This window comes from Limulus polyphemus, unplaced genomic scaffold (assembly GCF_000517525.1).
Source record: "Limulus polyphemus unplaced genomic scaffold, Limulus_polyphemus-2.1.2 Scaffold1695, whole genome shotgun sequence".
NCBI lineage: Eukaryota > Metazoa > Arthropoda > Merostomata > Xiphosura > Limulidae > Limulus > Limulus polyphemus.
In genome coordinates, this window is record NW_013667305.1 from 232,847 (window position 1) to 248,694 (window position 15,848).

A 15,848-nucleotide genomic window follows, 5' to 3' on the forward strand; every position below is an offset into this window, starting at 1 on the left:
ACGGTCCTTAACATTCTGGGTGGCAACATGTTTTCTGACCAAACTTTTCTCGTGCATCAAATCCGTATTTAAGTCCCGAATTTCTGAATGCAAAATCATTTTAAGTAAGAATGGCAAGAAGACGGATATCAGAGGCGCAGAGATGGCAAATTATTGGCATGAATTCCGCTGGTATTTCCTACAAGGCGATAGGTAGACAGCTTGGCTATCATTACACAGTGATCAGCCGCTCCCTTCTTCACGTCCAATATGCACTAAAGTTGCACTTGGGGAAAAAAACGCGCCTGATTTAAATGTCACACCTGAATGCTCACATCCTTTTAATTATGTTTGAAATTATGAACATTGCTCAACATCATGAAAATTAAACCTTATTTTCAATAAGCAATCCTGAAAAATATTTGGGGGTGCTTAACTTTTTTCCAGGTGTATATAATAATCACTATTAAAATATAGTTTTCTCCCTAGGTAACACCAACAGTCACTTTGTATCATCTCCCAGTGTTACAGAAATGGACTCTGAATCATTTGCTTCTCATTGGTGCGTATAAAAAATATTTAAAAGTAAAGAGAACTGACCTATGTCATTAATAAAGATATGCTTTATAATGTAATACAAAACCTGATAAAGTTACTGATTACAGTCATAGAGAGTGAAAATTCACATTGAGCATGTACAAAATAACTTGATGGAAGTGCATTGTTTTTAAATCAGTTTCCTAAAATATCTAGGTTAAAGAGTCTCTATGAGTATGCACCTGGTCATTCAGTAATAAGGGATGAGTTATATGCTGATTATGTTAAAGAGTGCAGCCGAGCAGGAAGGAAAGGAGTTTTAAATGCTGCAAATTTTAACAGTTGTGTCAAGTAAGTTTGAATTTTTAGCCACTACAGTGTGAATTTTATTCAGGGGCTTATGGTTATTTGTACACATTAGAACAAGATATTTGTGTTACCATTCTTAAGAAACTTAAAAGAAAAAAGAACAACAACATATTTGGTAAAATATGTTCATTGACAGTTACCTTTTTTTTGGAATTAAAGCATAAAACAAATGGACAGTGAAGAATTAAAAATAAGAACTAAATTCCAAATGATATGCATTCAGTCATGAGAAAATGAAGCATGTTTAAATTAAAAAGAAATCAAAGTTGCGATTAAAATTAGAAAATATTTAACTGACAAGTAATTATGTATTCTAGAAATTGATGTCCTGATTGTATAAAGAAACAGGACTAAATTGATGTCCCGATTATACACTAATAGTGGCAATATAAAGAAACAAGATTAAGATTACTTTTTTATTTGCTAAATATTTGGAACACGTTTTTTCCTTTGTACATTATTACTTCAGTTTTAGAATGATGTTTTGAGTATAAGAATTATGCTTTGAGTTGAAAACATAAATGGGATATTTAATATGTTGTGTTGTATATATGTAGTCAGACATTAGCAATATATATATATACACACACACACACAGTTTAATATTAACAGAAGTTTGTTCCATTGAAGCTGGTCAGAATAAATTTAACTGACAAACTTATATTGATTATGAGTAGTAGTGCTTTCATTTAAATGTTTCAGTTGTGTAAAATTTCAAAGAGCTAATTTAGTGGGATTGCACGAACTTACATATTCTTTATCTGTATTTGACTTGGATGAGATTATTGCTATATTATTTTAACCTTACTGATCATTTTTGGATCCATGTATTAATTATTTTTCATTTTGTTTTTTACCAACTACCTCATGTAGGTTTTTTTAGAATTGAATGTTTTATGTGTACTAAAACTGTTTATTTAAATAATATTTTGTAAATTCTTTAGAACTTCATTGTGCATACTTAAACATAATAAGAATATAAAAAATTAGCATGAACTATCTAAGGACTGAGGTTATCATTTAGACCTCAAAACAGTGTCTTTTTTTTATACATTCCATCTTTATTTAAAAAATTATTGTTTTAACCCTTTCTTTAATAGAAAAATGTTTCCTCAGTCTGCATTGAAGATGTTAGAGTCTGAAAATTACCTTTTATCCTTCCACCATAAAGGTATTCGTAAAAAGAAAAATCCTAACTTTTTACCATCTAAACCATCTCCAAGTGCTGTCCACTTAAAGTCACAAGTGTTGAAGCCAGGTAATTATTTTAAAGCTTAGAAATTAGATTATATTTCAGTCTTATGTGATAAATATACTAAATTAATTTTTTAAGAGATATTAAATCTGAGCTAATTATTGATATTTAGAAAATCCATAATCTCAAAATTAGTAGCTTTAGTTGTCAAAAAACAGAAAAGATCAGGGAACTTTGTATAGGATATGTGTTTGTACATATTCTTTAATACTAAAAACTTTTAAGCAGAAGTCATTTTGTTAAATTGGGAGAGGGTTAGTTTTATTAAATATTTATTATAGTTGTCATAATTATTGTATCTTTAGGATAATAATTATTAGCTAGGTCTTAGGTAGAATGTTTAATCTGTATAAAAGCTCAAAAATTAACATATTGGGCTGTTTTTCTACTGTACTGATATCTATTTTCACAATTCAATTTTAAGGTTTGGCCAACACAACTCTATTGGGCTCACCGCTACCTTGTACTCCATCTCCTCCACCTGGTTCAGTAACAAATCCAAATACCAGCCCAATTTTGAAAGCACAGTTGTCTGCTCCACCCCGTTCTTCTACACCTTCTCCACGCTACAACTCAATGCTGAGCCAAGTTCTTGCTACTTGTCCCTCAAGACCCACCTCATCTACTCATTCCCCTACATCCTATCAAGGGGCAACAAGTAGATCTAGTACCCTAATCAAAAGCCTTCTGGCCAGCAAGGTCTCTACAGCTATCAGTGATTCACAGAATGCTTCTGTTATAGTGACAGAAAATAATTGGTCGAATCAGTCTCCTCAAGCACATGTTCCTTCTACAATATCCACAAATATTATTCCCAGTCCAGAAGAATCTAAAGTTGGATCTACAACAAAACCTACATCTTCCACCTCGTTTACTTCATCAAGTAATCCTAATCGAACTAAAAGTGTTATCACCCATACTAGGTGTGCTAAAGTGAAACTTTCAGTTCCCACTCATTTTAATGGAATTCAGAAAAAGGTATATGCTTTGCTTTTCCCAATTATTTTACTAAAAGTTAAATTATTTAACCTTATCATTTTGCAAAATTATGCATATCATAGAGTTAGTAGACTATATGTCGTGATGGCCAAGGCATACTCAGTAGGCATAATACAAATATGCATGCTAAAAAATCAACAAGAGAGTTTTACTTTCAAATATGATTGCCACTCACTACCCAACAAGCCCAAAAACAAGGCAAGAAATTTATTGTTACACTGTGAAATACATACTTGACTTTAACATGACTGCAGTTGGAAGTTATGTGTTCCTGACTTGGTATGTAGTTTGTTTATCATGATCATATCAGGGTAGCCATCAATGTAATGTAACTAAGAGCCTAGAACTTATGTACAAGGAAAACTAAATTGAATCAAAACATGTCTTGATAATTACAAACTCTCGCTACAGGTCGGTCAAATTGACTGACTTCATAACCATTCTGTACTCATGTATTTTACAGTGTAGCATTACATTTTAATATTGAAAGTCATATAGATGTGATCTATGCATAGCTGTATCATTCATATATTCTTGTTTGCATTGTTTTTGGCACTGACATCCCCTCATCATTTTACATTTTACAAAATGTTTTTTATTACTTGTTTGTCTTTCCACTATTTTGGACATCAAATACTGACTTGGAAGTTTTTATATTTTTCTAATTTTTTGTTTAAATTATTATTGTCACTATTTAGACCTAGCTTTATAAATTTCAACTCATTACCTTAACAATTTTTACAGTAGCTATTATTGATTTTCCTCTTTAACTTCTGTCTTGAAAAATAAATTCTTAAAATAATAATTATTTTTCATCTAAAATTATAGTACCATATTCTGTAATTTCCAGTAGTTGTTTTATTAAGATTTCTTCTGTTCTTTTATATGTAAAGTATGAGTTTTGCTATTGTGAAACATTTTTATTTTTATGAAATATATTTTCAAAAGGTTTGCTTCCAAGAGGAGAAGGCCAAAAATCTCAAGAATACAGAGAATCAATCCCAGAAAAATGGTTCATCCTTTGATCATAATATGCCAACAAATTATAAAATTTTATCCCATTCCTCAAAGGAATGGGCAATAGATGATGTATCTAATGTCCAGAACAAGTTACCACTTCCCAATCACTTATGTGCAACCATTAGTTCTCCCCTTTCTTCTAAAGAAATCCCTGTAGAAAATACACTTAAGTTTAGAACTTTAACTATTAAGAATCAAAATGGAAATATGTTAGTAAATCCTACCACCCCTTTATCACTTTCACCTCCTTCCAATCAAACATCAACAACCAAAGTCACTTCATCTACACAGTTTCTTAAATCAGTTCTTAGTAGAATCCAGGAACCTGAAACTGAGGAAGAAAGATGTAGCCAACAGACAGTTAAAGGAAAAGCATATAAGAACTCTCCACTTTTAAATGGATTACTAGATAAGGGAAAGTTACCAATGGCACCACAGATAAATAGCTCTCATTTACTAAATGGTAAGGAAGGCAATGAAAAAAACTGTGCAGTGTCAGAAACTGTGCTTGTGAATAGTGTTAAAGTTGAAAATGGAAATGCAGTCTCTAAGGAAATTAATCTTAGAGAAACTAGTGATAGTGGTGATTCAGTGACTTCCAGTACAGAAGTTTCAGGGAGTTTATCTTTGCAAAAATGTTCTCTGAAAGAAAGGCTTAACAAAACAAATGGTTCAAGGAACAGTTTGGAACATCCCAGTCAAAGCCCAGATCTTTCTTCCATATCTGACATTGCTCATACTCTAGACTGTGCATCCAAAGCTATCACCAGGACTAACATAGAATGTAGCTCAATAAATAACACATTAGTGCTTTCAACAGCTGTGAGCAGCACCAGTAATGTTGTCACTTCACGTACCCTTCCTATCAGCAACTGTCCCAAAGCAGCTTTTATCGTGAATGTTGTTAATCCGAGCCGCTCTGCACACTCCAAACAGTTATTGTTGCGTGCTGCAGGTACAGTTGCAACTAAGGCAAATGAAAATTATCAACATTTATTGTTAAAGCCAGTTACCTATTCCAGTAATGTAGATGAAGTTCCCCGAAAAGTTTTGTTACACTCAATTGTTGATTCCTTAATTAAACCAGAGGAAACAGCTCAGAAAGTAGTTTTAAAACCTGTTATCAGTTCTCAGACTGATTCTAGTGAAAATCTCCAGAAGTTATTGGTTCAAGCTACTGTTAATTCTTCACTAAATCTCGAGGAAATTTCTCAAAAGTTTTTGGTACAATCCACTGTTAATTCATCAGTCAATTTGAATGAAATTCCCCACAAAATTTTTGTGCAGACCAATGCTACTCCTTCAGGCAATCCAATTGAAATTCCGCAAAAGTTGTTGGTGCAAGCTACTGTTAGTTCTTCTGTCAAACCAAGTGAAAGTGCCCAAAAGTTAATTTTTCGATCTAAAAATAATCAGAATGAAGTATCAGAAAAAAATTCATTACAGTCTGTTATCACCTCTTTAGTAAGTTCCAAAGAAACTTCTCAGAAGTTATTTCTAAGTGATGTGAAGAAGCCTGGAATGAAAACAGCAAATGAAAACTCCCAAAGAGGATTTATAAAAGTTTCTAATGAAACAGGGAATAAGCCAAATAGTGAGATAAAGTTAATGTGTTTTCAACATTCCTCCAAATTTCCAACTGCTGAAACTAATTTTTCCCAAAATAAACATGTCAAACGACCATCCACTAATATCAGCCCATCAACAATAAACCAACCAGAGGTCAAGAGGCTACGGCATGACTCACAAACAGTGATAGGTCAGAATAATGAAAGAGTGAAGTCTCCTAGTTCTGCAGTTATTTCTAGGACAGTTATGCCAGAGGTTAATAATTTGAATCAGTGTCTAGGATTAGTTTCCAAGAAATTACAACCTTCATTTTCTAATGTAAATGTCCAGCAACAATGTCAGTCATCTGAGAACCCTGCAATTAAACACTCCACTACAGGAAAGAAAAATGAAGGAGTCCAGTCTAGTAAGAGTTCTAGCACAATATCAAGAACAAAACCACCTCAAAAATCAAGTTCAGTTCCTGAAATGAAGTATACATGTGGTTGGAAAGGATGCGGAAAGTGAGTTAAGAATTCTTGAAAATCTCATCTCAGAACTTATTGTAATTCATTTCTATTTTGTTCTATGACATTTACTGTCATGATCTTTGCAAATATTGTGTATGAAATGATGTATACATGTGGTTGGAAAGGATGCGGAATTGAGTTAAGAATTCCTGAAAATCTCATCTCAGAACTTATTGCAATTCATTTCTATTTTGTTGTATGACATTTACTGTCATGATCTTTGCAAATATTGTGTATGAAAAACTTATAACTTACGGTTAATGATTTAAGATTAATATTTTTCTAACAAGTCTGACTTTATCAATTATCATTTAAAAAAAGTTCTTGTATTGCATTTTTGGATGATTTGTAACTCTTTTGCAACTATTTATTTTTGTTACCAGTATTTGTAAAACACTATCCTGTGACTTTATAATCTGGTAGTTCCTTCAAAATCTTGTTATAAACAGCTTATTTAAATAAAACATGAAATAACTTCAAGAAACATCATACAGCAGTTTCTTTAGAAAAAATGAAAATCTCCATGTGGTATGTGGTGCTTGAATATGTAAGGTTATATATCATTTTCTCTTTTTTTTTTTTCTGTTTCAGCACTGTAATTTTTTTTCTGTTTCAGCACTGTATTTTCATTCCAAATTGTTTTTAATAAATGTACCTAACATTGATCCTTTCAGGACATTCCAAACACCTTCAGCTGTATTAGTACACACCTATAAAATCCATACACCCACAGTCAATGGAGACTTCATTTGTCAGTGGGATGGCTGCGACACACTGAAAAGGAAACAGCTCTCATTACTTACCCATTTTCAGGTAGTGCTGTTATGAATTTACTGACATTTTAACCCTTAAAGATTAAGTCAGGTTATAAGTAAGCTATTTAGAAAAAAAACAATAATCTGTAATCGTTTTTAAACTAACCTGAAAGTGGCAACTCCAACCTTTCAAGCATTATAGCATTGAAATATCATACAGATCAGTATATTTCTTCTATCCAAAATTAAGTGTTACACAGGTTAACTGGTCTATACATACTGATGTGTATGATATTTCTTCTATCCAAAATTAAGTGTTACACAGGTTAACTGGTCGATATTCACCTTAAGGTGGAGACTGTTAAAATAACTCATTAATGGTTCAAGAGATGAAAGGAGTGTATTTTTAAAGTTTGTAGAAATGTATTTGATGTATAAATTATTACATCCAATAACAATAGTCGATCTATTAATATAGGCAATAGGGTAATGCTAACCAGCTGTCTTCCCTCTGGTCAGTAGCTCAAATTTGTAGACAGTAGTGGCAGATAGCCTTAGTAACTTTGCCTTAAATACAAAATACCAACCTGGCTGTAAAAACAGATAAAAAAAACAAGTAATAGAAACAGGCACACACACGTGTATACATTTGTTTTTTTTTAGTTTAGTTTTTATTCTATATAAAATGTAAAATATATAGCTTTTATTTATTTATTCATATCATTTTTGCTATATTTATGGAATTGTTATAAAATATATATTTAAATAAATAGTTACAACATATATATATATATATATTTAACATATCACATAATAATTTTCTTACTCAGTTTGTACTTTAAAAAATAATAATTAAAAGGTATAATATTACATGAACATTTTTCTGTTACAAAGGACTATCATTGCATCGAGCAAGTACTTCGAAATCATGGGAAGTCAACCACTGCCCATCCTTTTTCACCACCTCCTCATCCGGGATATGCACCAGATGCTGCACGATTAGCCATACGAAGACATGCTGTAGAGTTTATTAATCCAAGGGAGTTTACTGTTAGTGCCATTTTCAAAATATATTTTGAGTTTCAGAAAAAATACTGTTTTATGTGGATAGTGATGTTAAATAATCTAAAATTCAAGTATAATTAATAATTTTGAGGAACTATTATAGAATAAAATATCTTTATGATATAGATTTTAGGAAGGAGAGCTAGTTTGACATAGAAGATATTATCTGTGGAAATATTTTGGACTAAATAATTTTAACAGTTGATTATATCTATTTGTTACATTTTTCTATGTATTTTTAAGGAAAAACAAATTGAGTTGTCATAACTTAGATATTTAGCTTAAATATGTTCTTGTTGCAGGCCTAGAAACTGTGGTAAGTAACCTGCAATTTCCTAAAAACGGTAATAGCAGTTTAACAAAATACTCAAAATGCCAGTTATGATAGAACATGCTAACATTTCATCAGTGTATACTTCAGTAATAATTACACTCTAAAAGTCTAAAGAATATAAGATATCAGTAACTTTAAGTCAACAAAATTACCACAGTTTTAATGAAAATAGCGTATTGTTTTGAGATCATATTCTTTGTGGTAGGTATCTTATGAGAACAATGCAGATACTTTCCTTTTAAAAACTGTCTAAATCATTGTTTTGTAATGTATGCATTATGAGACATGGATCCTTTTTAAATTTTATGTAAAGACAACTGAAGAAAGGAAAAATACCATGTTACATAAAGTAGTTTTTTTCTATATTAAACAACTTTAATATGAAAACAAGAGACAAACTGCTTTGTTCTCAGATTCTGTTATGAATTTAGGAAAATCTACCACCTGTAAAGGCAACTTAATAATATGCTAAATGTGCTGTAATATCTTCTTTTAATTATGTTAATAGTAACAGAAGAGAGTTTTAAATTTCAACAAATTTGTTCATCAGTCTTTCATTACAAAAAAACGTTTAAATAAATTTGAAAAGAAAATACATTATCAAGTTATCTATGAAGTTCACAATACCTTTTAAGATTTCTAACAATAAAACACACAAGAAAAGTTTAAACATAAAATTCGACAAAGATGAAAATTAGCCAAGACTGCTATTTCATACATGAGGACAATAAAATTTATTATATGAAATTAGAAAAGTTAAAAACAATTGAAAACTTGTTATATTTTGGATCTAACTCATATACAATAAGTGCTAAAAGTGAAAAGCAATAAGTACTTAACACTAATGTTATAGCTATTAGGTTTTTATGAGACCTCGTTCATCTTTCTCTCTCTCTCTCTCTTTTTCCTTCTTCTTCTTTCATGCTTATTGGCTGGGCACGACCTAGTGGTAGTGCACTGTATTGTGAATATATGAGTATATGGTGGTTCATGTCCCATTTCCACAAAATCCCATACTACACTTTGGGGCCATGGTTGCATTATAATAGTTACAGTGAAATCCCATTATTTGATTAGAATGGCCCAAAAGTTAGAGGTTGGTGCTGTTAATTAGTTGCTTTCCATCTAATCTGTGAGTTCAAAATTGGAATGGCTAAAGCATATAGCCAGTGTAGCTTTGCACAAATATCAAAAACAAACAATCCCACCTTTACTTTTTAACTCCATATGCAATTTACTACTTTTGGTACTACTGTTGTCTTATGCTGTAAATGTAAAATACTCAGTTAGTCAATATGCAATAGAAAAGGACGTCACACATCTTTGAAGAAGAGGAGTGATTATTTGATACAGCATAGTAGGTGTGTGTATCCAAAATCATTCTGCCCACTTATAGAAACCAAACGTACTGTGGGTGATGTCCTCAAGAAAAGAAAGACCATTAGATGTCCTATATGAAAACTTTTAAACGTGTCATGAAAGAAATTCTGGCATTTAGCATTAGATTTTTCACCTAGGATGGAAATGAAAATTCAGTACTGCAGGTCAACACATCAACACTTCTATAGTTCACTTAATTGTGTTGGATTTCTCAGATAGATTGTAGCCAACAAGCCACTTTTCACAGCCATGAATACATGTCATTGGCTATAATAGTGCCTTATTGTTGGAATTTGGGTGGAACAATGAATTCTTCTTGATTAGTTCGATCGGAAAGATCTAGATTTGACAGTCAGCTGGAGAACAGTTTGAATGTGACTGTGCCATCCTAATCATAAAGAGTGGCAAGGTAATATTGTGATGTATCCTCTTTTAGCTTATTTGGACTTTGGCCTCTGGAGATAGTTAAGTGAGTCATGAATGTCATAGTATTTGTCATGTTGTGGACAGTAATTCATTTCCTGTATAATAATACACCTTGCCAACAGTTGCATGAAACAAAATTATATCAATAAATCTACCAGTAGGTAAAGGAGCTATGAATGCCTGGCAGTAGAGTGATGTTCTCAACAATGTTTCACTTCCTATACAGTACAACATGCCATATCATATGTCATGCTCATCAGTTGCTTGAAACAAATAACATCAAGAAATCTACCAATAGATAAGGGAACTATTTATTCTTGGTTGTATAGAGATGTTTTCGACAATGTTTCACTTCCTATATAGCACATCATGACATATTGCATCATGTCCAACAGTTGCTTAAAACAAATAACATCAAGAAATCTGCATTGGACAACCCACAAATTGGACTTGGATCCAACAGATCCATTCTTGGAGATGTTGGAATACCATGTGAAAGATGGAAGGAACATGCTCTAAAATCTTACTACTCTTGAAGCTGTGAATGATTAATATCAGAGGTGAGCTTTCAGTGTCTTAAAATGGGGTCCATATGTAAAATCCAACAACCTCCCTTATCTCATAATGTTTTGTTCCAAGTACTTTTGGGGATATAATATGTATAGATTTTTGTTTTGTTTTTTCATACAGTAATTTTCATATGGACCTATTTGTAAAAACTTTGACCCATATGTTTCATTTGAATATGTTTTCAGATATTTCATGTCTGTGTACAAGTATATTGTATGTTTTGGAATTATTGGATATTTCTGAAAACTGAATATGACCATATACATACAATGTAAAGTACTTCTTCACAAAACAATATTTACCCTCATCCCCAGAGGGGGGGATTGGTATTGCAATTGGGTCCGTGCATGTTTGTGTCTGTCTGTGTGTTTCTACATGTGTATCTCAAAAATTAATAGACTGATGTACACAAAAATTTTACACAAAATGGGAAGTCAGTATGGGACAGTCCTCCCCAAATTTGGTCTAGATCCAGATTCTGGATTACTTTGAAGCATTTTTTTATAATGGGGAGTTTTGGGTCAATAACTCTGTAAAGTGTGATCAGATTTGCTCCAAAAATTCATGGACACATTAAGGTTGAGACTCCTCATCACACATGTTGATCATTCTGGATCTGAGAAGGATTTGATGTCATCCAATATAAACGCATGCAATCTCGAAAAGGAGCAGCAGGGTGAGGGTATGCATTCTCTCTGTATGCTCTTGTTTGTGTATTGTATACTGTTTTTTTGTTTCTTTTTTTGTGGAGGGGATGGAATTTTATGATCAAAGAAATCTCATTTACTGTATACTTTAAACATGTAAATAATGATTTAAGTAGTTTATCACATTGTTTTATTTCAAATGTTGTAATATTTTTATACAAACTGTACACAAGCAGTCCTAAAAACTGTATCATTCCTTTATGGTACTATGATTTATTTATTTATTTTTTGAATAGGAAAAAAAAGAAAGCCCTCTAGAGAAAAGTATTAGAATTACTGCAGCCCTCATCCTAAGGAATCTTACTGTAAACTCAGAATTAGCACGCAGGTAATGTTATAGATACATTTAAAAATATTTTTTAAGGTTGAAAGTTACTTAAGTGAATTGTTGAATAGTTTCATATTGATTGTAAGTTTCTTGACATTTAACTATTTACTTTATGTAGCATTAATGATTTTATATGTTGTAAAATGTGTATAATATGTAAAATACCACTACTTCCCCCCAGATGTGGTTTACCCAAAAAAAAATATATTAGTTAATATTATTGATGTGCATACAGATTCACTGTTGACATACTTGTAATGTATGTATGATGTGTATCTAAAGGTTATATTCAGGGCATACTATTGTTCATTATTGTTACATATATAAAAGTCTCATTTGCAACTTAATTGCCTGTTTGCTCTAAACAGATACAAATAATATTTTTGAATGCTCTTTCATTTTTGTATTTTGTTCTATTTCTCTCTCCATGACTTTTCAAAATGCTTGAACAGAGAATCTGAATGAACATCTGCTCATTATACGCCATTGAACGGTGATAATCATAGATGTTTTATTAGATTTCAGAATAATCATCTTCTCATCATATACTCTGTGAACAATAATAATCATAACTTCTTTATCAGAATTTAGAATTAGCACCTACTCGGGCCTACCATGGCCTGGTGGTTGGGATGCTTGACTCACAATCTGTGAGTCGCGAGCTCAAATCCTGTCACTGAACATTGGTAACATAATGTGGCAGCCAATCTCACTTTTACCAACAGTTGGTGGTGGGTGGTGTTGACTATTTGCCTTCCATTGAGTCTATCACTTCTAAATTAGAGACAGCTAGTGCAGACAGCTCTCGAGTAGCTTTGCATAAAATTTCAAAAACAAAGCACCTGCACACTATAGCCTATTGAACAGTGATAATCATAGATTTTGTTCATATTAAATTTTAGAATAAGTACCTTTTTATTATAAACTCAATGAACAATAACAATCAGAGCATGTTTTAATCAGATCTGAGAATTAGCACCCACTCACCTGTTCACTATAGATTCATTAATTTGTAATAAACATAACTTTTTATCAGAGTGTTAATGAGCACCAAATTGCTATAAATTCGTTTAATGTGATGATAATAACAACTGTTGTCTGATGATTCTCACCTGACCTTTATCAGCAGTTTGATTTAGCATCATCTAATGGAGAATAATATGTGAAGTGTTATGATCACCACAATTCTATGTAAAATATTTATGTTTTTAAATGTGAAAATTAATTTATATTGTATGTAAGCATACAATGAACTAGGCAGTACTTATTTATGGTTTTTGTCACTATCTGTAGGTGAAATTAAAATGATTATTTTTATGTAATGTCAGTTGTTTATATAAGAGATAGATTAGCAAGTATTACATACAGCTCATTAAAAATATTTAATATATATTTTTGAGGATAAATGCCCAGTACTTTGTTTTTATCCCTTCTCCCCATGACTGAAAAGGTTCAGGAGGATATAGGGATGGCATTGTCCCGTCTGTCCATCTGTTGACATCTACTTTGTGCACTCTAATTAAAGTCCTAAATAGGAAATTTTAATCAAACTTCATGGATCACTTCCCTTGAGGATGGTGAAGAGCCTTATTGATGTTAAGGTTAAAATGTTAAGAAATATGGTTTCTGTGCAAAATAAAACATAACCACAAATCACACACACAAACACACCAGATTTATTAGGACACAAAAACAAAAAAAGCTAAATGTCAGAGGGATCAGCCATTATACTAATGGCCATTTTTTTCTTTTGTTTTTTAGCTACTTAAAAAGATACGAACCAGATCTTACTCTCCTAGCCATGTCATCAATGGAAGCATCTCAGATTATTGCCCACTGTTTAGCTGAAGCAGATGGAATTCAAGACAGTTAAATATCTTCTGGGTACATATCTCTTGGTTTAACTTGAATGTACATTATCTGTTGAACATGCTCTAGTGTAAAAAGTGTCTTTTGAACTTCTTGCAATATATGATCAGTGCATCACTGTGTAAACATTACCAGTTTGCTTCTCCCACAAAACAAGCAGTGCATCGTTGTGTAAACATTACCAGCTGACTTGTCCAACAATATGATCAGTGCATCCATTATCAGTTGGCTTTTCCCACAGTGCAATCAGTGGATTACTGTGTATATGTAATCAGTTGAACAGTAAGTCACTGTGTATAGCTTACTTGTCCCACATTTTGATCACCTGACCAGTTGAACTTCTTCCTAAGTAAAAATACTATTGGTTGAATTTTGTTCCACAAGATGATCATTAGGGTAATTTTATATACTTTATTAGTTGAACTTGTCCTGTATAATAAATGGATCAAGACTGTATGTAAGTTTATATTTTACCAGCTTCACTAGTAAGGTTTATGCAGTTTATAGGAAAGAAAATCTGTGATGTCATGCAAGCCAACTTGGTGAACTTTCCAGCCAAGTATTGGAAAACCTCAGTCTTACAGATGTTTTGAGGTGGTGTTTTTGTAATAATTAAGGAAATTTTATTTAAGTGTTGAATTTAATGTAACTTGGTACCTGTAAATGCAGTAGTAATATTAAGTTTTCTTGCCCCTGTTAGATTTGACTACAAGAAATGTTGTTTATATATATATAAATATATACATGCTTTACCTCGTTGTTTACAAAATAATGTAAAATGGCCAATGATAATAACTAATAACTGTGTTCCCATTGATCATGTATTTTTTTACAAAACACATGGACCAAACAAGAAGGAAGTGCTTCTTGTACATTTACAATGTTTGGAAATTAACGTTAATTTTTCTTTTTCATGTATGGATGAGTATTTTTAGAACTTGAAATTCACTAGAAAAAGTGTTTTATCTGATATTTTGTTTTCATTCATAAAAGTACAAAACAGTCATGTGTACTTAGAATACATGCTGTCATCTTTTTCTAATTGCTTGATATTTTCATAAATTGTATTTAAAAAATTTTTTAGTATTGATATATTCAGTTTGGCTTTATTGTACTGTTATTGAGGGTTGAACTTTCAAGCATTCCAGGTATGAAAATAGTTTGTTTTTTTGTTTGAAAATAATCAAAAGCAAATTTTGTTTTCATAAGTAAATTTTCAGTGTTCATAGGAAATAAGTTTATATAACATCATAGCACACATCACCAAATTAGATAATATTTTTCTTTCTTACGTTTGTAACAGAGAGGGGAAGAGTAGAACAAAACTTGCTTTTCAGTTTGAATTCCCAGAGACTTTATTTATTTTGAGGTTAAGTGTTGATAGGATTTTATTTCTTTCGAGATTAAATCTTTGTATGACTTAATATATAAGTGAAAAATATTATTAATCATGTATTATCTCTTTAGCTTAAATGTGACTTTTCTTTGATTCTAACCACTGAAATCTGTTTCCAGTACCTTACCAAACTGACCATTTACCAGATATATAATTGATAAATAAAATACCTTTCCACCTCTGAGTAGCTTAGCATTGGACTGGATCTCTAAACTGTTTGGATTGTTTTATGTATAATTATGAGGGTGCATAACTGTTCAGACATTGTTGTTGTTTTTTTTTTATTTTATTTTTTTACATTTGTTCGATAAATGTTTTATAAGATTATTGACCTTTCCCTCCCACATATTTAAAACCCATTACCTATTCTTGAATGTACTCTGTTTTTGTTTTTTGCCATTGTGCATCAACAGCGAATGTGGATAAATTTTTGTACAATAAAATGTAACTCTATATGTATAAAATAAACAACTTCTGAATAAGTTTTGGTTCTGATGTTTTATTTATTGATTATGTATATATATATATATATATATATATATAATTAAGCTAAAACTTTGATTAAATGTCACACAAAATCTATTAATTACACTTATAATATTTGAAGTTTTTTTAAATCATTCACAATTTAATAATGTTAATATGTTTGCAGAGGTAAAAATGGCTTCTGTAACAAAACACAGTTACTAATATGCAGTAGAGATAAATAGATGAAACTTAGTTACTGATAATACCATATTACATTCATAATTTGCACATGACATATCCCTTTGGGGTTGCA

At 31.5% G+C, this 15,848-nt stretch overlaps 1 protein-coding gene across 2 annotated transcripts in view; it reads left to right on the forward strand.

Annotated features, from left to right (window-relative positions):
- Positions 1-15,549, forward strand: part of LOC106464586 (AT-rich interactive domain-containing protein 2-like) — a 55,825-nt gene extending 40,276 nt beyond the window's left edge. For both annotated transcript variants that reach the window (XM_013924741.2, XM_022392318.1), the window contains 9 exons: positions 469-541; positions 733-867; positions 1,986-2,143; positions 2,565-3,118; positions 4,088-6,231; positions 6,912-7,050; positions 7,887-8,042; positions 11,711-11,802; positions 13,564-15,549. In XM_013924741.2, the coding sequence (XP_013780195.2) occupies positions 469-541; positions 733-867; positions 1,986-2,143; positions 2,565-3,118; positions 4,088-6,231; positions 6,912-7,050; positions 7,887-8,042; positions 11,711-11,802; positions 13,564-13,675 (3,563 nt within the window). In that variant the 3' untranslated portion in view covers positions 13,676-15,549. The remainder of the gene's footprint in view (positions 1-468; positions 542-732; positions 868-1,985; positions 2,144-2,564; positions 3,119-4,087; positions 6,232-6,911; positions 7,051-7,886; positions 8,043-11,710; positions 11,803-13,563) is intronic.
- Positions 15,550-15,848: the final 299 nt, after the last annotated feature.